Source organism: Miniopterus natalensis, chromosome 1, assembly GCF_054644295.1.
Source record: "Miniopterus natalensis isolate mMinNat1 chromosome 1, mMinNat1.hap1, whole genome shotgun sequence".
Taxonomy (NCBI): domain Eukaryota; kingdom Metazoa; phylum Chordata; class Mammalia; order Chiroptera; family Miniopteridae; genus Miniopterus; species Miniopterus natalensis.
The window spans coordinates 57,973,884-57,998,368 of record NC_142081.1 but is presented as its reverse complement, the minus strand read 5'-3'; the positions used below and the strand labels follow the sequence as shown (position 1 = coordinate 57,998,368).

The 24,485-nt window shown below is 35.5% G+C and overlaps 1 protein-coding gene and 1 pseudogene across 5 annotated transcripts in view; both read right to left on the bottom strand.

Annotated features, from left to right (window-relative positions):
* TTBK2 (tau tubulin kinase 2) overlaps nucleotides 1–24,485 on the bottom strand; it is a 97,889-nt gene that overhangs the window by 40,959 nt on the left and 32,445 nt on the right. For all 5 annotated transcript variants that reach the window (XM_016212327.2, XM_016212329.2, XM_087822002.1 and 2 more), the window contains 4 exons: nucleotides 22,653–22,726; nucleotides 16,644–16,784; nucleotides 14,783–14,887; nucleotides 4,249–4,314 (listed from right to left, as the gene is read on the bottom strand). In XM_016212327.2, coding sequence (XP_016067813.2) covers nucleotides 4,249–4,314; nucleotides 14,783–14,887; nucleotides 16,644–16,784; nucleotides 22,653–22,726 — 386 coding nt within the window. The remainder of the gene's footprint in view (nucleotides 1–4,248; nucleotides 4,315–14,782; nucleotides 14,888–16,643; nucleotides 16,785–22,652; nucleotides 22,727–24,485) is intronic.
* Nucleotides 3–4,009, bottom strand: LOC148094145 (deoxyuridine 5'-triphosphate nucleotidohydrolase pseudogene; annotated as a pseudogene).

Sequence of the window (24,485 nt, the reverse complement as noted above, 5' to 3'; positions counted from 1 at the left end):
ATAAGCAAAACAAAATTCAGTCATATTATATTACCACTTTGTGAGTATATTACATTGTCTAACTACATAGCTATATAGCAATGTACATGGCAGAACAGATGTACTTAAGAACTTTTTGATACAAAGAATACCCCAAACCCAGAAATGCTGGAAATAATATAATTAACAGTCCATTAATTAATAAATGAATTCATTAAGAAGAGAAGGTAGTTGCTAAGTGCTGAGGGAAGGGGGAAGGGAAATTAGTGTTTAGTGGGTACAGAGTTTCAGTGTTGCAAAATAAAAAAGTTTTAGAAATTTGTTGCACAATAATGTGAATATACTTAACACCACATATTGTACACTTAAAAATGGTTAAGATGATAAGTTTAATGTTTGTTTTTTCACTAAACAAAAACTATTTTTAAGTAAAAAAATATGTTTTCTAATTTTCTATTCTTAGCATAAATTTTAATTCTTTCCAGTGGAACCGAAACCTCCTGAGCCCCTTCCAGTGTCATCCAAAACTTGAACTTTCTCTATTTCTGGATAAAAAAATCTGTTTACAAATGAGCTGTGCAATTTGGTCACCTTTTTTTACTTCAAACTTTTCTTTGCCAAAATTAAACAGTACAACATGAACATTTCCTCTATAATCTTCAGCTATTACACCATCCAACTACATCTATGAAGTGTTTTGCAGCCAGGCGGGAACGTGGAGCTACTTACTCTTCCACAGCACCCAGAAAAAAGAGCTATCTGAAAGTCGGTGTTCACAAGGGTTTTCTCCATAAGTGGTACTGTGTAATCATAGGCACTGTACTGGTCATGGCACTTGGCCCAAGCGGACCGCTTGGCACAAGTGAAGCCGCAGGCTGCCCTCCTCCGCAGGCCAGGGCTGCTTGCTCAGGGAGACAGCGAGCGTCTTGGCACCAAGACATCTTTGGCTCAGGCTATGCCTCTGGCAGCACAGTGCTCCCCGTGGGGCAAGGCGGAGGGGCGGGGCTGGCCCAGGAGTCCTGCCTTCTCAGCCAAGTTTAATGTTATGTGTTTTTTCAATTTAAAAAGAAGTAAAGGAAATACTAAGAGTCAAAATTAAAAGAAAGCGCTCGTTTGACAAACCTAGCTGGTCTGACTCAATGGTTAGAACACTGGCCAGCAGACTGACAAGTCTCAGTTTCAATTCCAGTCAAGGGCAGGTACCTGGATTGCAGGCTCCATCCCTGGCCTGGCGGGGGCATGTGCGAGAGGCAACCAATTGATGTGTCTCTCTCACATTGATGTTTCTCTCTCTCTCTCTCTCCCCCCACTTTCTGAAAAGCAATGAAAAAAATATCATTGGGTGAGGATTTAAAAAAAAAAAAAGCAAGCTGAAAACGAGGAACCAGCTGATGCTGAATCTTCAGCTTTGACTGTTTTGGAGATATCTGTCATAGGTTTTATCAAGCAGGCAGGGGACAGGTGTAAATGCACTGAGCCTACACAAGACAGGAGTTGCAACTGAGCAACTTCCCCTACCACCACCATATATAGCTAGGACCCTCAAAGGGCTATCTTTAGTGCAACATTTCGTATGTATATTATACTGCAATATTTTTTTCTGTAGAATATAACCACTATCAAGGGATAGACTGAGTGGTTAAAAAAGAATTTTCCCTGAGAATTTGTTATCGCAGGCCTGCCCCTCACTCAGATTTGGGGTTTAAATTTATACCACTATTGTGGTCTGGGATACCAAGCCCAGGAATGAAGAATTTTCTGGGTGATTCTGTCCTGCATTGACAACAGATGCAAATGAAAATCTTCTCAAGATAAAAGCACCCTTAATTAAATTCAGGACTTCTATGAGACCCACCAAATATAAGCTCATTATGTGAAATTATAAAATACATTAGAAAGCAGGCTACCATAAGTTAATGACAAGAGAAAACATAAAGAACAGAATTAGATACTCAGAAATTTCAAAAATGGAATTACAGGATACAAAATATAAAATAAGAATGTTTAAACAAAAAATAAAACTAAAGTCATGAAAAAGGAACCATATTTTACCAAATAACTAAATAAATAAACCAATTAGATTTGAAAAAGGACCAAAAAAAAATATCTAGAAATAAAAAGTACCATTGTAAAAATTAAAAACTCCAATGGACAAGTTAAAAAGCTGATCAACACAGCAAAAAAAGAATTAATGAATTGGAAGGCAGATCTAAAAAATTATCTAGAATGCAACAGGGACACAAAGAGAAAATCTGAGAGTGAACTTAAGAGGCATGGAGGACAGAACAAGAAGATGTAATATACACCAATTTTGAGGTATGAAAAAAGGTATAGAGAAAAAGGGAAAGGCAATATTTAAAAATATAACATCTGAGAATCTTCCAGAATCAATGAAAGACATGAATGTTCAGATTTAGGAAGCACAACTCCCAAACTGAATAAATATAAACAAATCCACACCTAGGGACATTTGAATGTATTTGCAGGACACTAAAGACAAAAAGGAAGATATCAAAAGTAGGCAAAGTAAAAAATTAAATACAAGGTAACAACAATTAAATAGACAATGATCTTCTCAATAGCAACCATAGACAGAAGAAAGTAAAGTAATTTCTTCAAAGCACTGAGATAAAACAAGTATTAACAAAGGATTAAAATGTGGGACAACAATAAGACAAAATGAACAGAGTTCAAATGTTCTAAAAAGTCCTTATTTTGTTTGGGAATTATTGATGTTAAAAGTTTAAGGTACCAAAAAAATAGAAATCAAGTGTATTATATTTAGAAATTACCAAATCAGGATTGCAGAGTATGGAAGATGTATATCAGAATTATTTGGGAAATCTTTTAAAATTAGGCAAGCACCTAAGGTGTCACTAGTTGCACCCCTGTGTCACCACATAAACTGACAATCATTGCTGTGAAGTGAGGTTACTGTGTAAAGCATTCTACTCCTGAGGTGTGTTGGGAGCCAAAATGAAGGGAACAAACCACTCTTATACACTATCAAATTCCTCTACCAAGGGCAGATGGGTAACAAATAGGCAGGTTAACAGAGTAACTTTTAGAGTACTCTATGCTGGAGAAGCTTTTAGAAGAAATCTCTACTCTTCAAGTTATATATATATATGATATGATTTATGATATATATGTATATATGATATATATATCATATATATATATGATTTCTAATAGCAACTTTGGAAATGCTTATAGAGCTATTATGATTTCTGAAAATGTTTATGCTTATCTCAAAAAGAGTGTCTTATTTCAAAGATCCAAAATTGACATAATTATTTAATAGAATTAATTACAAAGCCTAATCCTTATAAAATTTTGTAAGACTCTACCTGGAAAATAAGAGTACTTTCTTTTCAAGGCAGAAAACTGACTAGATGCCATAAAATAAAACAGCACTGAATCAAACCAAATGAGTTAAAATGCTTAGCAGAGTACTACTTACTCATGAAAATACTTTTCCTATTTTCAATTTATAATTACATCATAGGAAACCAAATTAACTGGGGCATAGCATATAAAACCTCAGTATACTCTTCCTATTATATTTAGCACTGGTCAAAGTTTCATTAAAGCAATTTTGGCTTCACAGAACAAAAATATGGTAACAAAAGATCAAGAAAAAATTTATCTTGATTTTATCAAGAAATCACTTGTTAAATTTCTCAATTCCATCTAAACAAGTTTAAGGATTGAGAATCCATAAAATACCCACCACAAAAGGATTAAAGTAAAAAAAGTGTGTGTGGGGGGTGCACTTAAAAATTTAACCTAAGAGAAAAGGTATATTTACTAAGAAGCTTTGAAGTCGTATGCATTTGAGATCTTCATGAAAACAAAATATTTGATGGAGAAGGGCTATCACAGATTAGATGCATATTATAGATAAAATTATTTCATTTCATTCCCTAATAACTTCTAGAAATAGAACACAAATGTTTTATTTCTTCAAAATCCTGTATTAAATTCATTAATACTTACTTATACCTATTAAAGATACAAGATTCCCCATGACATATATATATATATATATATAATACTTCATTATTATCTTTTCTAGCCAATCCAATTTTATTTTTTCTGCAGTTGCACACATCTGTTGTTCACTATCCACCTTCCATGCATTAGTATTACTGTCTTTCTGTCTGCTTCAAAGTACTTTCCACACCTTTGTGCTCTAATGTGAAGAAGTCAACCTAATTCAAGCCATCAGAGTGCTTATACAGACAACACTCTAGTTCAGATACTTACTCTGTTCCGATGAGCATTGATTGATGCATAACGAACTGTCCCTCGAAAGCCTGCCACAGCTCGAGGCTACAACAAAACCAAAAAAGAATAATAAATGAGCTTCAAATAGCAAAAGATTCAGTACACTTGAGCCCATAAAGTAGATGTGAGAAATATGTGCATTACTGCCATAGTAAAGGACTATTTAAAATTCTAACTTTCTATTGTGAAATTATAGAAAATTCGAGATATTAAAATAGTAATAACATTTTAGTTATCAGTAAGTCCTAGTTTTCTACCTACATTTAAAAATAAAATGGCATTTATAACAAATAAATTCTGTCTATTAGAAAACATCAAATAGAATCATGTTAAGCATTATAGTATATAGACAAACATTCAGGCTCTGATTACAAATAAGCATATTAAGACCATGAGGAATCTCTGAGAAATCTAAGATGCCAACCTCTTCATGTCTTGGTTATTTCATTCAAACTCAACTCAAAGGTGGTGGCAACTTGTATCCCTTCCTATATATGCAATTCATATATTCATAAATTTAAGTTAATGAGTACTTACTATGAGCCAGGTACTGGGAATAAATCCAAACATGAATAATACATGATCTAAGTTCTCAAAGAACTCAACTCAGGATAAAGTCCAAACTTTTCTTACAGCCTACAAGACATTCTATGACCTGGCACTGTCCTCATTCCAAAATGGATTTATTTGTGGGTTCTCTTACTGAAGAGACTGACATTCCAACTGAAGAGACTAGCAAGTGCAATTCTCCCAGATAGATTCTAGCCAAGACAAGCCCAGGAGACTTTCCAGTTAAGAGTACCCTTGGCGTGGCTCTGACCTTACTTCTGCTATTGGGAAGGTTGAAATATAAGTAAAGAGAGATCAGCTGTTTAGAGAGGTATTTTTTTTGTTTTGCTTTGTTTTTATGGGAAAGCAAAAGTTTATTGAAGGAGAGACTAAAGCTCCTGCTGCAGTGAGAGGGATCCCAAACAAGTAGCCCTAAAGAGATCTTGAGGTGACTCATCAAAGAAATAATACCAGGTCAACAAAATTCAGCTACCTTATATAATGCAGAAAAGACAAGACCAATTTGGGGAAAACAACTATATATGCAAATAATTCTAATTCAAAGCAGATTATAATAGACATCATTAGCAAAGTACAATGAGCTATGAAAACCAAAAAGTGGTAAGGATTAGTTCCATTTGGTGGAAAGGAAGAAGGAAAAGTCTTAAGAATAAGGTAACTTTTAACTGGGCCTTGGCATAGGTGATCTCTTGAAACTTCCCTAACTGGTGACAATTTGGCTGATAGCTATGAAAGTTACAAATGCAAACATTCTTTCTGACCTGGCAATTTCACTTCTAGAAATTTATCTTACAAATATATTTGCATATGTGCAAAAATAGTGAATGTACAAATTCATCCACTACATTGGTGTTTATGATAGCAAAAGACCAGAAGTCACCTAAATGTTCATCAATAGGGGACTGACTAAATTACAGTACATCCATTCACATAATGGAATACACTTTGTAACTACAAGAAAAGAATGAAGAAGCTCTATATCCTATATGGAAAGATATAGCTATACTGGTAAGTGAAAAAAAAAGTGCAGAATGTACATCATGCTACCTTTTGAATCAAAAAGGGAAAAATGAGAATATACATTCATATTTATTGTATATGCATAAAGAAATTCTGGAAGAATAAATTAAGGAGCTAATAATGATAATAGCTACCTAAGGATGGAGGGACGAGGGAGAGAGGAAAAGAGTGGATTTGGAAGAGGGGTGAAATGGAGATTTGTTTCACTTTTTACCTTTTAATTTTTTAAAAGAAAGATTTATTGAAGCATAATTTACATACAGTAAAATTCATACTTTAGGTATACACAGTTCTCTAAGTTTTGACAAAGATATATAGTCATGTAGCTACCACTGCAATCAAGATACAGAATATTTCTATCATTCTAAGTGCCCCTCCATGCCCTTTGTAGTCAATCCCTTCCCCTCCACTCCCAGTCTCTGGCAACCTCTGATTTCTGTCCATCACTACTCTTAGAAGTGCCTGGGGTTTTTTTTGGTTTAACCATTCTAATTACAGTGTAGTAATATCTCACTGTGGTTTGAATTTGCATTTCCCTGATAACTAAAGATGCTCAGCATTTGTTAATATACTTATTTGCCATCTGTAGTATCTCTTCTTTGATCAAATGTCTATTCAAAACTTTTGCTCATTTCTTTTTCTTTTAATTAGTGAGTTGTAAAAATTTATTATAGATTCTTGATATAAGTCCTTTGTGTGTTTTGCAAATATTTTTCCCAGTCTGTGACTTGATTTTTCATTTGCTTAACCGTGTCTTTCAAAGAGCACGGTGTTAATTTTTTTTTAATTTACTGATTTTAGAGAGAGAAAAGGAAGGAGAGAGAGAGAGAAAAACATCAGTTTGTTGTTCCACTTATTTATGCATTCACTGGTTGACTCTTGTATGTGCCCTGACTAGGGATCGAACCTGCAACCTTTGTGTATTGGGACAACACTCTAACCAACTGAGCTACCTAGCCAGGACAAGTATAAATTTTGATGAATTGTTAGTTCTTTTATTTTTGCAACATATGAATACAGTATTATCTTTTCCAAAATTATATTTAAAAACATCTTTAGAGAAAAAAAGTAAAACATGAGAGTGGTTAAAAACCTAAGAGTGTACTTTATTAAAATAAATACCTAGATATTTGAGTGAAAATTTAAAAAAAGAAAAAGTATATTGTGCCTAGAAGAACTGACAGAATTACAACAGGAAGAAGAAAATGCATTTTAAGTAAAAAGAACACAATGAACAATGCCAAAAGGGAGGAAAGTACTGTAGTGTTAGGGAAAAGAGTTTGGTATAGTTGAAGCAAATGGTAAGAGAAAATAATGAAAACATAGGTTGGAATCAGATTAAGGATGGCCTTGAATGTCATAGTAAATTGTTTAATTTATAATGTGCAGTCAAATGGAATTCATCAAAAAATTTTAAGTATGGAAGTGATATGATTGAGAAAGTGCTTGGCATGGTTACTCTGCTGGAAGTATAAAGGATAGATGGAAAGGAGAGGGTAAGGAGATCGGTGAGGAAACTATTTTAATCAAACAAGAAATCAGGACACCTGTACAAGGACAGAAGCAGTATGAATGTGAAGAAGGGGATGCATGTTAGAGACAGAATGAGCTCCCAGAAGAATAAATCTGGAAGGAGAAAGAAAGGACTCTAGGCATGAGCCTGGATTTACTGCTAATCAAAGGGAGCAGATTGGGGGTGGGGAGAGATGGCATGAAGAACTTTGTAATAAAACCCCCAGGGGAAATAAGAAAATACACGGTGTCCCTTAAAAATGTATACACACTTTAACAGCTGATAACTCAATTTTGAAAATGAACTGTATGTTAATAAATACTGACTTAATAATCATTCACAGTGTGTACACATTTTGGGGGGACATCCTGTAGTTGAAATTCTGGAAAGGTAACAGAGAAAAAGACTTTAAAAATTGTTCTTAATTAGGTCACTACAGCCCTAGGCACTGGAAGTTTCAGCTGAATGGTTAGGAAGGAGAAAGCATGGCATTCCAAGAGCTTAGACACAAAGGGCCAATGTGAGATGCCAGCTGAAGCGCTAAGGAAACTGGGGCATGCTTTAAACCAGGAGAGAAAAAAGAGGCATGCTGAATGGAATCATTAAGCAAATAGAAATTCAACTCTGAAACTGTATGGATCAAAGCATCTTTGTACCTCACATCCCTATTTAATGTAACTAATATATCTTAAAGGTGATAAATAATAGAGGATCTCAAAGCCAACCACATAAACAACTCACTAATGTCACAGAAACAATCCATCATTCTGTTTGTAATGCATGCTGACTGATGATCCATATCATAAGTTTGGTAGATAAATACACATTACGTTTTGTTGTGTGTTTTTTAAAATATATCTTTATTGATTTCAGAGAGAAGAAGGGAGAGGGAGAGAGAGAGATAGAAACATCAATGATGAGAGAGTCACTGATCGGCTGCAGCCCACAACCCGGGCATGTGCCCTGACTGGGAATCGAACCCCGATCTCCTGGATCCTAGATCGATGCTCAACCGCTGAGCCACACCCGGCCGAGCCACATTACATTTTGAAGGCATTTCTTTGTGGTAATGAAAGAGTTTTGTATCCTGATTGCAGTGTTGGTTATCTATATAAGTAATAAAATTTCAGATACCACTCCCCCTACTCCTAAGAAAAAAGGTGTGTAAAAAATAGTAAAATCTGATTCAGGGCTGTACTTGAGTTAGTAATAGTACACTAGTATCAATTTCCTAGTTTTGACAATGTACTACTATGACTATCTAAGATCTATCACTGGGGGAAGCTAGGCGAAAGACACATGGTAACTGTAGTATTTTACAAAACTCCCTGAATCTGCTCCATACTCTGAACAACTACCCTTGGGTCTACAGAAGAGAGAAGAAAGCAAAGCAAGGGATTGGTTAATGCAAAATTAAGAATGGAGTTTGTCTAGGGCTGTAATGGCCAATATAATAGCAACTTCAAACTAAATGAAATTTGAAATTGAGTTCCTTCTTTGCTCCGGTCACAATTCAAGTGCTCATATGGCTAGTGGCTATCATATCGGACAGTGCAGACACAGAACATTTCCATCTTCATAGTAAGTTCTGTTGGATGGTGCTGCTAGAGGAAGGAAAAGGGATGCCATCAGGAAAGGACCATAGCATGCTTCTAAGGTGGGATGAGCTATTTCTTAACCTAGATGGAGGCCATGGATGTCTTAATATTCTTACTTGAGATTTATATATGTGTTTTTTACACTCTTTTAGAATATATATGGCAAGATAAAAAAACCACACAAAATATTGGTTACCCGTGTCCACTTATTCTGCCTTTTCCCCAGTTACAATGGGAAAGTGTTCTTGCTCTTACATAATGGGCTAACCTCACCATTGTGCCAGGATTTCTTCCCCTGCCAGCCAGAAAGAACTTGGCTCCTATAATTGTTCCTGCTCTGTCCTACATTATCAGTTTTTTCACATCTCCTGGAATATTACCATCAGCGCACACACATGTTAATAACAACCATTTTTTTAAAAATTAGGGAAAAAAGGATGGATTTTACTGCCCTTTCAACTATTTTGTTTTACCACTCCTCTTCAGAACAAAGAAACTCCACCAGAGTTGCCTATATTCGCTTTCTTCACTTTCTTTCTCCAACTCTCTCTTTAACCTATTTCAATTAGGTAATCCAGATGGTCAGTTCTCATTTCCCACCTTACTTGACCTATCAGTAGCATCTGGTGCAGGTGATAACCACCCCTACATACTTGAAACAGTTTCTTCACTTGGCTCCCAAGATATCACACTTACCTGATTTTTCTCCCACCTCACTGGCCGATCCTCCCCCGCACTCCTCTTGGCTAGCTCATAGTTCTCTATCCATCGTCAAGTGTCTAAAGTGCCCCAGTAGCTCAGAGTCAGAACCTCTTTTTGTTTTTTTACCTAGCCATGCCTTCTCCCTAGCTGATCTAATCTAGTTCCATTTTTTAAAATTACCATTTAGTTTTAAATATTGGTAGCAAATGATTCTTAAATTTATATCATCTCCAGCCCTGATTCTCCTTTGAGCTACAAATTACTATATCATATTGGCTTCTTGTTATTTCCATCTCTAATCTAAGAAGCATCTCAAACTTAACTTCTAGAAAAATAGAACTTGTGTTTTTTTCCCTTATCAAATCTGTTCTTCATCCTTCCCCATCATAGTTAATAGCATGACCATTCACTCAGGACAAAAATTTAGTAGTCATTCTTGACTCGTCTTTTTCCTTCACATCTCAATGTCAAATCCAGAAGGAAGTCTTATTAAATCTATCTTAAAATAAATGCAAAATATAATCATTTCTCACTACCTTATTGCACCACACCAATGTCTTAGGTCCCAACCACCACCAGTGATCACTAGATCATGGTATTAGTCTTCTAACTTGTCTTTCTGATTCCACTCTTGCTCTCAATAGTCTCTTCTTTACAGCCAGAGTGACTTTTAAAAAAGCATGTTCTAAAAATTGAAAAACTGTTATTTAAATTCCAGAAATATATTCCAATCCAATAAACTACATAGAACCTAAGTTCTTTGCCTGCCTAGCTACCAAGTAACACAAGAATATTGATAAAACCAAAGATAGTGTCCCCACAATTTCTAGGCACTTAAAAATCTCATGTGGTCATGTTTTAAATAATCTTCTACTATGCAGGGTTAGGCAAAAGTAGGTTTACAGTTATGAGTATGTGAAATACACAGTTTATTCTTGTATTATAATTTATTGTTATATTATTTTCTATCCAAAGAACTGTAAACCTACTTTTGCCTCACCTTGTACAGTTAGTTCATTGACAGCTCATGCAACAGATTATATGACAACCCTGCTCAAAAATTTCCAAAGGCTTCCAATCATACTTAGAATAAAATCTACCTCTTTCAATAATCATACACAATCTGGGGGGCCTACTAACATCTTAAACCTTCTCTCTCCACTTACCCTTTTATGCTGTGCCACACACACACCACACCACAGTGGCTCCCCTACATTTTCTTGAACACACCAAATCTACTCTGTCTCAGAGACTTTACACTCACTCACTGTTCCCTTTGCCTGGAACACTTTCTCAACAGATATTTACATGGCTTGCTCTTACTTCATCCAACTCTCAACTCAATACCTCCTCAAGAGGAGTCTTTTCTAACTAATACCTCTAAAATAGTCTTTTATACCTCACATGATACTGACTCTATGTCAATACCATGCTTTGCGTTTCTTCATAGACATTTATCATTATATAAAATTACGTATTTATTTGTGTATTATGTCTTCTCCACTAGAACATAACATCCATAAGAACCTTGTTTTGGCCTGCCTGTTCACCATTGTAGTCCCAGCACCTACTTCCATGCCTCACACATAATATGTGCTCATTAAATATGAGAGAATAAACATGAGAGAATAAACATGAGAGAATAAAAAATAACCCGATAATATTCTAAAAATTATAAAAAAATACTTGGGCCCAGCCAGGCGTGGCTCAGAGGTTGAGCGTCGACCCAGGATCCAGGCGATCAGGGTTCGATTCCTGGTCAGGGCACATGCCCGGTTGTGGGCTTGATCAATGACTCATCATTGATGTTTCTGTCTCTCTCTCTCCCTCTCCTTTCCTCTCTCTGAAATCAATAAAAGATATATTAAAAAAAAAAAAAATACTTGGAATAGAAATAGGATTCCAGGATAATATTCAAATCTAATAAGTTAAATAGAAACTAAGTTCATCACCTTCTGTAACAATGAAATGCTCAGTCTCTCTGATTCCCTCTTGTTCAGCCTGCTTTGTTCCCATGGCCTTCAGGCTAACAGCTTCTGCTCAGTCTTGCATAGACATGCTAATTATTAGAGGAATTCTGCTTGTGGTTTGAGGAGATAAGGAAGTGTGTATTGTTTATCAAAGATTTGCAGGAGCCTTGTGACCAGACTCACATCAAGTGGCACAATCTTCCTCGGACCACTGCTGGTGCCCAAATGTCTATAGTGGTCAATCGCCTCAAATGCACCACCACCCCGCCCCCTGCCAATCTCTCCTTCCCTTGACATAAAAGAAGCCTGAACTCTGTACTTTCTTAACTTGAATTTGAGGAACCACTAAGTCTTCCATCTTCTCAGCTGACACCTTCCTCCTTTTTTTTTTTTTTTTTAAATATATATTTATTGATTTGAGAGAGAAGGAGAGAGAGAGGGGGAGAGAGAAAGATAGAAACATCAATGATGAGTGAGTCACTAACTGGCTGCCTCCTACATGCCCACCCACTGGGGATTGAGCCCACAACCCGGGCATATGCCCTGACCAGGAATTGAATTGTGTTCTCCTGGATCATAGGTTGATGCTCAACCGCTGAGCCACGTCAGCTGGGGGCTCAGTTGACACCTTCTTGATCAATAAACCTTTCCTTACTCTTATGTTTTGAGCCTTGGCATTTCAAAGCATAGAGCACACAGACTTTGGACCAGTAACACTACCTTGCTATCTATTAATCATGCAAGACCTTCCCCAGGATCTGAAAGATTCTCTCATAATTTCTAGGCACTTAAATTCTCATGTGCCTATATTTTAAATATAATTTACACTTCTGTATACAACTCTATTATTATATAGTTAGCTCATTCAAAACCAGTGTTTCAACTTCTGTGCACCAATCTGCTAGGAATGGAAGTCACAATCATGGAAAGTTAAAACAAAACTAATGGTAAAAACTAGACACAAGTATAAGAACTATAGTGGGAGAACAAATGCCAGTATGACAACATGAGGAGCTCTACCAGATATGCTCCCCAGTAAAACTGGTGAAAATTATTTTAAAAAACAACTAAAGCCTCTGTAAATGGTTCTTAGGGCAAACAACAAATGAAGAAACATCTGTTCAGGAAAACCTATGAAATTCTTCAGCAAGAAAGGCAAGATCAATGGTATCTGAACCAAAATTGATCCTTCCCTTGTCTCTTCCAGATCAGTAAGGGTGGCTCTACTCCAGGCTGTTGAGCCCTAGAACACAGGGCTCCTTCCTCCCCAACTTCCCATACACAGGGCTTTCTTCCCTAGGAGCAGGACTTCAGCATTTCACATATTTTCCCAGCTGCCTGTTGCTGAGCAGGCTAAGGCCTGAGCAACTGTGGGTAGAGAGGTAGAGGCTCCTAGCCTTCTCTTATGGAGTAGAGACTCTACCTTGGACGTGGAATGCTGAGAATAATGGGACCCTAACTCTCCTTCTCTTGGCTCATGAGGCAGTGGTTCTTTGCTGAGAGACCTCAGACTACTGCCCCCTACTGAACCAAAGGGTTCAACTCCTAAAGTGAGTAAATCACTCAGAGAACAGCTAGCTATAGTCCTCACCTGCAAATCCAGAGCCTTGGCTAAGAGATTCTGCCTGGGGGCAGAAAGCAAAAAAAGAGATAACTACACTAATTTGAAAAAATATATATGCCTCTATGTTCAATGCAGTGTTATTTATAATAGCCAAGATTTGGAAGCACCTCAAGTGCCCATCAGTAAATGAGTGGATAAAAAAGCTGTGGTACATTTACACAATGGAATACTACTTGGCCATAAAAAAGAGGAAATCTTACCTTTTACCACAGCATGGATGGATCTAGAGAGCATTATGCTAAGTGAAATAAGCCAGTCAGAGAAAGACAAGTACCATATGATTTCACTTATATATGGAATCTAATAAACAAAATCAACTAACAAACAAAATGGAAATACAGTCATGGATACATGCAACAGATTGATAGCTGTCAGAGGGGAGGGGGATGGGGGGCTGGATGAAAGAAGGTGAAGGAATTAGTCGAAGAACATATATACAAAACCCATAGACACAGACAACTGTGTGGCGATGGCCAGAGGGAAAGGGGACTGGGGGGATGTAGAAGAGAGTAAAGGGGAGATAAATGGTGATGGAAGAGACTTGACTTGGGGTGGTGACCACACAATACAATATACAGATGATGTATTATAGAATTGTATACCTGAAACCTGCATAATTTTATTAACCAATGTCACCTCAAAAAATTCATTTTTTTAAAAAAGTGAAAAAAGGGGGGATAGAAATCATTCCATTTTAGGAGGCACAATTTGATTAGATTAGTTTGTCAAGGAATTTGTGCCCTAGCACACTGTTATAAACAACAGGGCAATCAATTAGTGGAGATTAACACTGTGTTTTTAGGGTGGGGAGTGGAAAAAACAAACTTCACTAAAATAATACAGGCACTAAACCAATAAACAAGCACATAATAACAAGCCCTGAAAGGGAGGACCAGTACCCAGAATTGCTACAACATATTATCGAAAATATGTTTCCAATAAAAAAAATTATAAGGCATGCAAAGAAACAGGAAATTATGACCCATACATAAACAAAAAAAAAAGGAAAAAAGCAGGCAACAGAAATTGCGAGAGTGACTAGATGTTGGATTTAACAGCAAAAGATTTAAAACTAGCCTTTATAAATATCTTCACAAAACTAAAGGAATGTTTGATAAAAGAAGTAAGGGAAGTATAACAACATCGTATCTAACAGAAAATATTAATAAAGAGAAATTTTTTAAAAGAACCAAATGGATATGAAAAGTACAATAACTGAAACAGAAGAACTGTAGTATGTAGAAAGAGCCTTGGACTAAAAAAAAAGACTTCTGATCCTAAAGGGCTAATGTATGTTCTTACTACAAGACAACTAAGTCTGCATCTAATATACTTTTTAAAAAATCTACAACTTTCAATAATAAAACTAATTAACTCATTTCTATGACTTAATCATAAATATATATGCTACTTCTTGAATGACATCCATTTTGATACATACTTAGCATTTCTTTAAATAGTGATACAATAAATAGGTTAAATCTCAAATATTTAATAATAATATGAAAAATCTTACTGGTCTGACGTCACCGCAGGAATTAGTAAATTGTCGAGCCAAGCCAAAATCAAGCATGTAACACTTCCTACATGTACTAGGAAAGCGACCCATGGCAAAGTTCGACTAGAAAAATAAAGAAGGAAAATATACATATTATTATAATAATTAGTCCTCATATCTTATCCTTCCTATATTTTAATTCTTCTACTTAAATTCTATATAATACATGTCCCAAATACACTACTGTAATCAATTATGTTTACTGTAATTAATACATAATTTCATTGTGGGTTCTATTAATGCCTATGATCAGGTGAACTTTGAGCAACAAAGAATTTAGGTGACCGTATAAAGTTATATACAACACGACACTGACTTAACTGGAAAGAACTCTAACTTCCTCTAAGTCACTGTCTAAATGAAAATTCAATTCCTAACTTTTTAAAATCAGAGGAACTAGGAGTGGGCAAAATTGAATACATAGCTCAGAAATATAAATGAATATCCTAAAGCTGAGTTTCACTAAGTGTAAAAATTAAGATGCAATTTAAAGAAACATTTCAAAACAGATTTAAGGAAAATATACTTTACATTCTTCCCTTAATAAAAATAAATGTAACATTAAATGACCACAAACTTGCAAAGATGGGTATTGTAAACAAGAGAATTTACAAAAGCAAAAGTCAAATTGTTGCAGAATTGTTAGCTTTTATTTTAAAACACTGTTCTACTTAGGGAACTTTCTGATGAAAATGGAAACTTTTCAATCACCACAATCAAATAATGACATTTAGTTTGGCAAAGAAATAAGAGCCAGAGGAATCTACATTATATTAAGTCTGACTCCACCATGTTAATTTTCATTGGCATTTTCAAGTAAACTATTTAAATAATTTTAGAAATTTTGTAGCAACAGATGGGTGTGATTTTCAGCTGAACCAACAAACATATGATAAATTTCTAGTAAATACACTATTTCAGAAATTAGTCATTCCCCTTGTGAGCAATTAAAAAAAATGAGAAGGAAAAATAAAAAAGTATATTTCACAGTTATGAAAATGACAATTTCTAAGAAAAACAATAGGAAAAAATATTCTTTATTGCCACTGTAGCACTCGGAGGAAAAAGTAGTATTTCAAAACTGATTGTTTCTTATAAATATAATTTGTCACTTAAAAATACCTCTCAGGGAGCATGCTCATGCCTTTCTCCTCCCCATTTCCCCCCCCAGGCATGTTACCTTCATCTTCCTCTCTCCTAAGCTCCAAGGACCCTTCTTTTGCCTCTGAAACTTTTTTTCTGTGCCCACTTCTTCTATCACTCACTTCTTTTACCTCTGTGCCTTTCTAACTAAACTTTTTCTTACAGTTTGAATCTTGGCTCTGAATGTTTTCCTAGCCAGAACTCAAGTAAAAAAACAAACCACACCAGATAAACAAAACAAAACAAAACAAAACATAGTTCAAAGAACATCATGCCAACATATCTAAAAGCAACATATGTAAATATTTTTAACCAATATTAGGAAAAAGAAATCCAAGGAATAACTATCAATTTAGGTGTAAGGCTAAGTAATTAGCAATGTTAACACATATAATAATAATAGTCAAGCATTGATCATTTTTAATTTGGCTGTTGAGCAACATTTTCATTGTAAGAGAAAAGCTCTTGAATATAAGTTGTAATGTGTAATTATCATTTTTTTTTAAAATGAAGAGGCAAATTATATTTTGCTTCCAGTTACATTTTTGCTACAGAAATTAAAATATTACTTTGTATGTAATATAGAAAGCTATATTTGTAATATATTGTGTCCCATTTTAAGATTAAGAGTAGCAAACAAACTTATTCTATGCTCTGGCTGCAAAAAGCCCCCTACCGGTTTGATGTCTCGGTGCAAGAATCCCACAGAATGGATGCTCTCAATAGATTCCAGAATCTGTCTACCCAGCCGAAGAGTAGTGCTAATAGTGAATGTGCCCCGGGACTGGCTACGGCGTAGATCTGCCAGATTCCGACCCTATGGAAACCAAATAAACACTTACAAATATGGTACTAAAACTATGTTATAAGAAAAAAGGAGGAATTATCCGTTTACCATTAAAAATGTTTTGACTTGAGTCCAGCCGGTGTGGCTCAGCAGTTGAGCATCTACCTATGATCCAGGAGATCACCGTTCAATTCCAGGTCAGGTCACGTGCCCGGGTTGTGGGCTCGATCCCCAATAGGGGGTGTGCAGGAGGCAGCTGATCAGTGACTCTCTCATCATTGTTGTTTCTATGTCTCTCCCTCTCCCTTCCTCTCTCTGAAATCAATAAAGACATATTTCTTAAAAAACGTTTTGACCGAAATAGCAAGGATTTTACCCAAACCATTATTCTCTCAAGAGAAGAGATTCTGTTAGGATAATACATTAATGTTTCAGACAAATCTAAGAATAACCAAAGCTTTTGAACATATTATGTTTCTGACTCACAATTCCTTTTGCTTCTGATGTCATAACAAAATATAGTCTGATTATTTTAAAAGATTACATATATATATATAATTAATTCCTTATTACTTCCTAACATTTATTTCCATACAAACTACTTAATTTTTCTGTCAGTTTCCTTATAAAATGGGGCCAGTGTTTTGTGAGGATTAAAAAAGTGTTAAGAATCGTGTCTGGCAAACAGTAGATACTCAAATAAGTGCTAATTATTGTTATTGTGAACAAAAATGGTATGAAACACTCAATTACTTTTAGCAGTAGATAGAAGCAATGAATGTATCTAACCTGTGCCAGATACATTACATTAGTGATTGCATTTAATTCTCACAGCACCTGAAACAGAAGTTGTCATTCCTGTTTTACAGATGAGGAAACTGAGGCTCAGAGAGTTTAAATAATGTTAAGCTGTTAAGGTAAAGTTGCCTTTCAAATCTAAGTCTGTCTGACTCCGAAGTGTTCTTCTTCCACTTTACAGTGCTGTTCCATCAAGAAAGTTCCTTATACCCTAGGTAACAACCAGTAATCTGATGAGAACAGGTTACAGTGCTACAGTTCTATCTCCCAAAGAATGGAAACTGGCCCCTATATCTCAAGGAAATTTAAATATCCCTATCTCTCTATTCCCGAAATTTTGTAGTATATGTTTAGAATTAATACCACTAATACCATCACCTCAACTAAAGACAGTTGATTCACTTTTGAAAAAGTAGATTCTTAAGTTACCTGAGTACCATCTGAAATAAAATATTAAATAGTACTCAAGAAATCTAAGAATTAAAAATTTACCAGCATGTCTGGAGCCTTTCATACTACGTATCTTCTTTAAAAATGCAGTTTTCCCACAGCACAAATTGGTAGTTATCTTTATTATTTTTGTAATGTTAGGGGAATTTATTGTTCTCTATATCCTTAGCAAATGGAAAGTGATAATCGAGAACAATGACTTTTATAATCCCATGAGAGTACCTAATAGCTTTCATTAGCATTCCAATAAATTTTTTCTTCAAAAATCAGTGTTATGATTGTCAAAAATATACCTAATACTGGAACTTTATTTATAAACACCTTCCACCATCATAAAAGCTTTTGAAAGGAAATCAATTAAACTAGACTTATGATATTAATAATGATTTGAAATTTTAAATCTTTTAAAATGTAAACCTCAGGTATCAAATAACAGAATCTAAAAAGATAAACACAAGGCTGGCAAAAGTATGAGGAAAGAGTTGTTAACATGGTAAGTACATGCAAATTTGATCCAGCAAATTATATACAGGGTGGGGAAAAGAAGGTTTACAATTGTGAGTATGTAAAACAGAGCTTATTCTTGAATTACTTATTAATTATTGTATTATTTTCCATACAAACAACTGTAAACCTACTTTTGCCCCCCTATACTTCAGAGTATATACTACAAATGGTTATTATTTGTTACAGAGATAAATTGAAAACAACCTATATATCCATCGTTAAATGAACAATTAAATAAATCATGGTACAGTCATCTCACTGACTAATATGCAGCCACTAAAAAAAGAACCTTTATACATAGTAATATGGAATAAATATTGAAAAAAAAGTAAATTCACTTCTTCCTAACTGATTTTGTAAGTTGAACATGATCCCAATAAAAATACAAATAAAATTATTAAAAATTTGAAACATCCTTAAAGGGAGAGAAAATAATATAACAAATTCTTATCTGTTATTTTACTACCTCCCAACAACGCACACCCTCCTCTACTTTCCCACACACATACACTGCATTATTTTCATGTAAATCCCAATCATATCACTTCATCTACATATTTTTAAAAGTGCGCAAAGAAATGCACTTTGATGTCCTTGAACCTCACAATATAAAATCAAAGAGGGTATTAGCAATTCTATTAGCCATTCTCAAAACTGAGTTGGAAATATCAAAATTAACCATGATATATTTTCTCTTAAAAAAATTTTATACATAAATACATACATACATACATACATACATACATATATATATATATATATATATATATATATATATATATATCCTGAACCCATCCACTTGAAAAGAACTTAAAACAATGATCACCAACCCAAGTTCAATAGGGACCCATAGCATCTAGATTGTGGTCTCTGAATACCCTTTCCCATTAACAGAATACAGGGCTTAACGGAGAAATGGCTAATTCCAGCTCTGAAGCATGAAATATATAGAATGAGCCAGGTACACAATGTTGTACCAGAACGTAAGGACACTATCAAAGACTCCTGCAGTCTAGTCCTGTCAAAATGAAGCAGGATCCAACTTGAAAGAAGTCCTGCTAGCCAAAGATAAGACAATTTGAACATTAAAAAGAAAAATGATGATTGAAAGATACAAAATATGTTAAATATATAAATTCAAAATTATATTTTTTAAAGAGAGCTAATTAGTCCCCTTTGGAAAATATTAGGGAACCAACTCACTATTCTGAAAACTGGTAAATAAAAGAAAAGAATCAAATATTAGTCCTGTCCTTCCTGTATGAAATGTTATCCTTCCTCAGGATAACCCAATAGTTGGTGGAATGCTTTTTAAAGAATTCCAGCTAATAACTGAATTAGAAATTACAGAATTATAGTAGTACATGTGCAACCCCACTGAAGTAATGGATCTAGGAAATGATTACTAATGGGTTAATAAAACCTAGGAGAAAAACCACTGGGAACTTTAAAATGAATGAATCAGGCTGACAGTCCCTGCATCTCACTGATCAATCTTAACATTCCTAAAAGAGAGACAACCAGACACTGACTATTGATGTGAATCAACTCACCTCTGAAGTATTTTGGCCGAACAAAACAAAATTGGAATCTGATTTAATCACCAGTTTATAGAAAATACAGGGAGTAGAAGAACACGTTAAACAATACCACAGGGAAACAATCAGCAAAACCCAGAATGTGGGAACTTCCACATGACAAATTACTCCATTTTTATCCATGACAATAAAAACAGTAACAAAAAGAAAATTGAAAGGAAAAAAGAGAGGGAACCTATAGATTAAGAGAGATTTAAGAACCCACAGTGACATTTCTCAGTCTATCCCCTGTATCCCAATAAAAACAAATTCACAGGAAAAAAAGAGATTTAAGAGGTCTATCTACTAAATGCAATGTATGAACCCTGCCTGGAACCAAATTCAAGTAAACCAAATATAAAAGAAGAGAGAGATACAATCAAGGAAATTTGAAGACTTACTTGAAATTTGATGGTATTATTTAGGAATTATTGTGTACTGTGGATAAAATGGAAAAAAGGAATCCTTCTTAGAAATATATATTAATATTTTTACAGATAAAATATTCCTTGGATTTGCTTTGAAATAATAATGGGGAGGGAGAGAAAATGGAAAATATACTTGGAACAAGATTGGCCACATATTGATAATTACTGAAGGTGGGTGACAAGTACATGGGTACATTATATTATTCCACTTCTGTGTGTATGTTTAATTTTTTCCAGAATAATAGAACATTTATAAAATATAGCAGCCTTGATGTTAGGCAATCTAGATCTACATCTGTTCTGGTTACAGGACTGAAAATATTTTTTTGTCCCTCCCTAGGTGATATGCTTATCATAAAATATCACCCTTTGGCTACACTAAGGATGCTCGTGTAAAGCCTCAATGGTGACAGGATAGTAAATGAGATCTGGCCAAGAACACTGGTCTCAGGCTTCCACCAAGCCCTAACACCCATCAGGTAACCAGTCCCAGGCAAACTACAAACCAACTTGAGCTTCAGCCTTTCCATTTGCAAAATGGGGAAACAACTTGTCCTATCCTCTCCATGGAGACATGGTGAGAATCAAATAAGATGTTCACAAATCCAAAATAAAACTTTAAAATATCATAGTTGAAAACTATAATATCATAGTTTAAAATATAAAAATTACATTATTAGCCAAAGTGAGAAAAAGCTGGATCCATATTAATAATCTAAAAAGGTTGAGGAACAGCTGCTTCAAGAAATAAAACTGTGCTGGCTCAAGATAGAGAAATATATGACTCAAAGACTTTAAGTCTGCAAAGAGATTAATATCTTTTTTTCTTTTTTTTTTTAAATATACCTTTATTGATTTCAGAGAGAGGAAAGGAGAGGGAGAGAGAAAGACAGAAACATCAATGATGAGAGAGTCATTGATCAAGCCCACAACAGGGCATGTGCCCTGACCGGGAATCAAACCCTGATCGCCTGGATCCTGGGTCGATGCTCAACCGCTGAGCCACGCCCAGCAGGGCAATATCTTTAAATCTAAATCAAATGCTGAAGGATAGCTGATGGAAACAAGAAAAGCCTTCCAAGAAGAGTAAGCATTTAGGCCAGGACCTATGTCTCTGAAATCACTGCTATGTAGTTAAGCTGAAAGAAAAGAAAAGAAAAGAACCAAATGCCCAAAACAGATTTTGCTACAGATGCAAGAAAACCTTGTGATCTCTAAGTCAGGCAGCAAGGTGAACGAAGCTTTTACATTTTGAGGGAGGCTACAGTTTGGAGGCGCGCGTGCGTGCGTGCGTGCGTGTGTGTGTGTGTGTTTGGGGCAGAGGTAGCAGCAGAGAGAGTGGGATGGTTTCCTCTTCTCCCTGCTGCAGTCATTACTCCAATATTCATTCCCCTTCTTAATTTCTCTCCACTGCCCCAATCCAACTCCACTTTCCATCTGAAGGATAGGGAACAGAGAGAGCAATGTTAAAAGATGAAAAGATAAAGAGGAATAGCATGTCTCCTCTATCTCAACTAGTGCTTAAATTTTTAAGTGGGTAAGGTTGGTACTTGAGTGCATAAGTGGAAAACTAGTCTTTAAAGTAACAAAGGGTAGAAAGGGAGGGTACAGGGGCAAGGCAAGACTCACATTATATATATATGGCAATCCATGTAGGGATTGAAAACTTAGCAATAATCACAATCAGTGAAGATATGAATCAACCAAAATAGCTGACAGACAACCCTTCCATCTTTGGAAATATTTGTATCAAGTCTGTTTAAATGATTTTGTAGGGTATGTTTTTATTGATTTCAGAGAGAGGAAAGGAGAGGGAGAGAGAGAGACAGAAACATCAATGATGAGAAAGTCATTGATCGGTTGCCTCCTGCACGCCCCCTACTGGGGATCGAGCCCACAACCTGAGCATGTGCCCTGACCAGGAATCTAACCATGATCTCCTGGTTCATAGGTTGATGGCTCAACCACTGAGCCATGCTGGCTGGGCTAAATGAATTTTCATCTGCATAATATAAAACATTCTGAGATGATACCAAGAATGTTGTTGTTGTTATTATTTCTTCTTCGTCTTTTCCACTATAATTAGGTACTTTGATAAAAGCTGAGAGATTTTAAGATAAATTTTCAAGGTAACTTACCTGCAACTGCATGACCACATAGTTGAAGCGATCGTTCCTCCCACAGCCAATAAATCTACAAACATGGTCTTTTCCTGGAGGGAAAAGAAAGAAAACAATGGAAAAGGTTATGTATATTTTCTCTTCTAAAAATCAATAATTTGTTTTTCTGTATAGTATTTTATGATTGAATATAAAGGAACTGTCTTAAGAACCTTAAGGATAGGAAATTTGTATTATTCAAATTTACTATTTATCTCCCACCAAATCCTACACTGCTCTTTGTGTAGTCAAATAAATGTTTACTGAACAAATAAATAAACAAATGAATGAGGGAACAAATGAATGATAATTTACTAAGAAAGGAAAGAATTAAGAGGTCATTTCAGATCAGCAGCCAAGACATTATATATATGAAGGCACAGAAGAGCAACAAATAAGAACTTTGTTAGGAATATAAATCCTGAATTTTAGATGTGGTCTGCCATTCACCATTATGACTTCAGTGAGTAGCTTAATCTTTATGGGCCTCACTGATCTGAATTAGCTCAGTGATTTTCAACCTGAGTTCCACATGTAAAATCCAAGGAGGTGCTGCCTAGGGTGCAGAGGGAAGCAGATGTGGAAATGGTGGAAATCTAGGATCCTGTCTCCTGATTGCACAAAAGCAAACAAAGGTTTTATTTATTTATTTATTTTTTAAAAAAATATATCTTTATTGATTTCAGAGACAGGAAAGGAGAGGGAGAGAGAGAGATAGAAACATCAATGATGAGAGAGTCATTGATAGAGCCCGCAACCCGGGCATGTGCCCTGACAAGGAATCAAACCCTGATCGCCTGGATCCCAGGTCGATGCTCAACCGCTGAGCCACGCCAGGCTGGGCAAAGGTTTTAAAAGAGGATAGAGACTGGTGGGTTCCAGAGGCAGAAGAGAGCACCTGCCTGGAGCACAGTGAATAAAAGGAGGGAGAACAAAAAGGGACAGCACTGAAGCAGGCAGCCCTGATCCTGAAGGGTCTCCGGCCCCTGATAAGGAATCTGAGCCACAAGTATAGGTCAGTGTTTTCCAACCCTGGCTGCTTATTAAAATAATCTGGGAAACTATTTTTAAAGATTCCTAAACTCTATACTGATTCAGAATCTGTGGGGGAAGATACAGGATATGAGTTTTTCAAAAGTTTCTTAAATGATCCAAAAGCAGATGGACCATGGATGAATATTTGAAAACTACTGCTGGGTAATGAGAAGCATCTAAAAGATTTTAAGGTAAAGGAAAACACACTTCAAACACTGCATTTTAGAACACTGCCATGGGGTGATAAGGAGTTCACTTCAGGAGGCACAAAGGTCACTCTGGGGATTGTTCAATGTCTCAAGAGAGAATAAGGATTTGAATCTTAAGTATTACAGTAGAGACAGAAAAAATAGGATAAATCTGAGAGATAATAAAGATGTAGTTTTTGACTAGAAATTGGTACAATTAAATGAAAAATTGTACCAAAATAAGAGGATATAGTAGGTTATATAGAAGTTAAGGGATGTTAGAATGTGGAGTTTGAGGATAACCAGTTGAATTCAGTAGACATTATAATTTAAAGCCTGGTACTGACAGCAAAAGCTGAGCTCCAGAAATACACTGTAGAACCATTAGTTAACGTAAGGTAGATGGAACTACAAACATAGATGAAAGACTGCCAAGTTAAAAGAATAAAGAATGAGAAGAAAAGAAACCTAAGAACAGAATTATAGAAAATGCAACATTTAAAGTATGAGCAAAAATAAAATTGTTTAAGAAAGAAACAGAGTAATAGCCTGAGAGGTAGGAGGAAATTATGAGAAAGAGGTATCACAG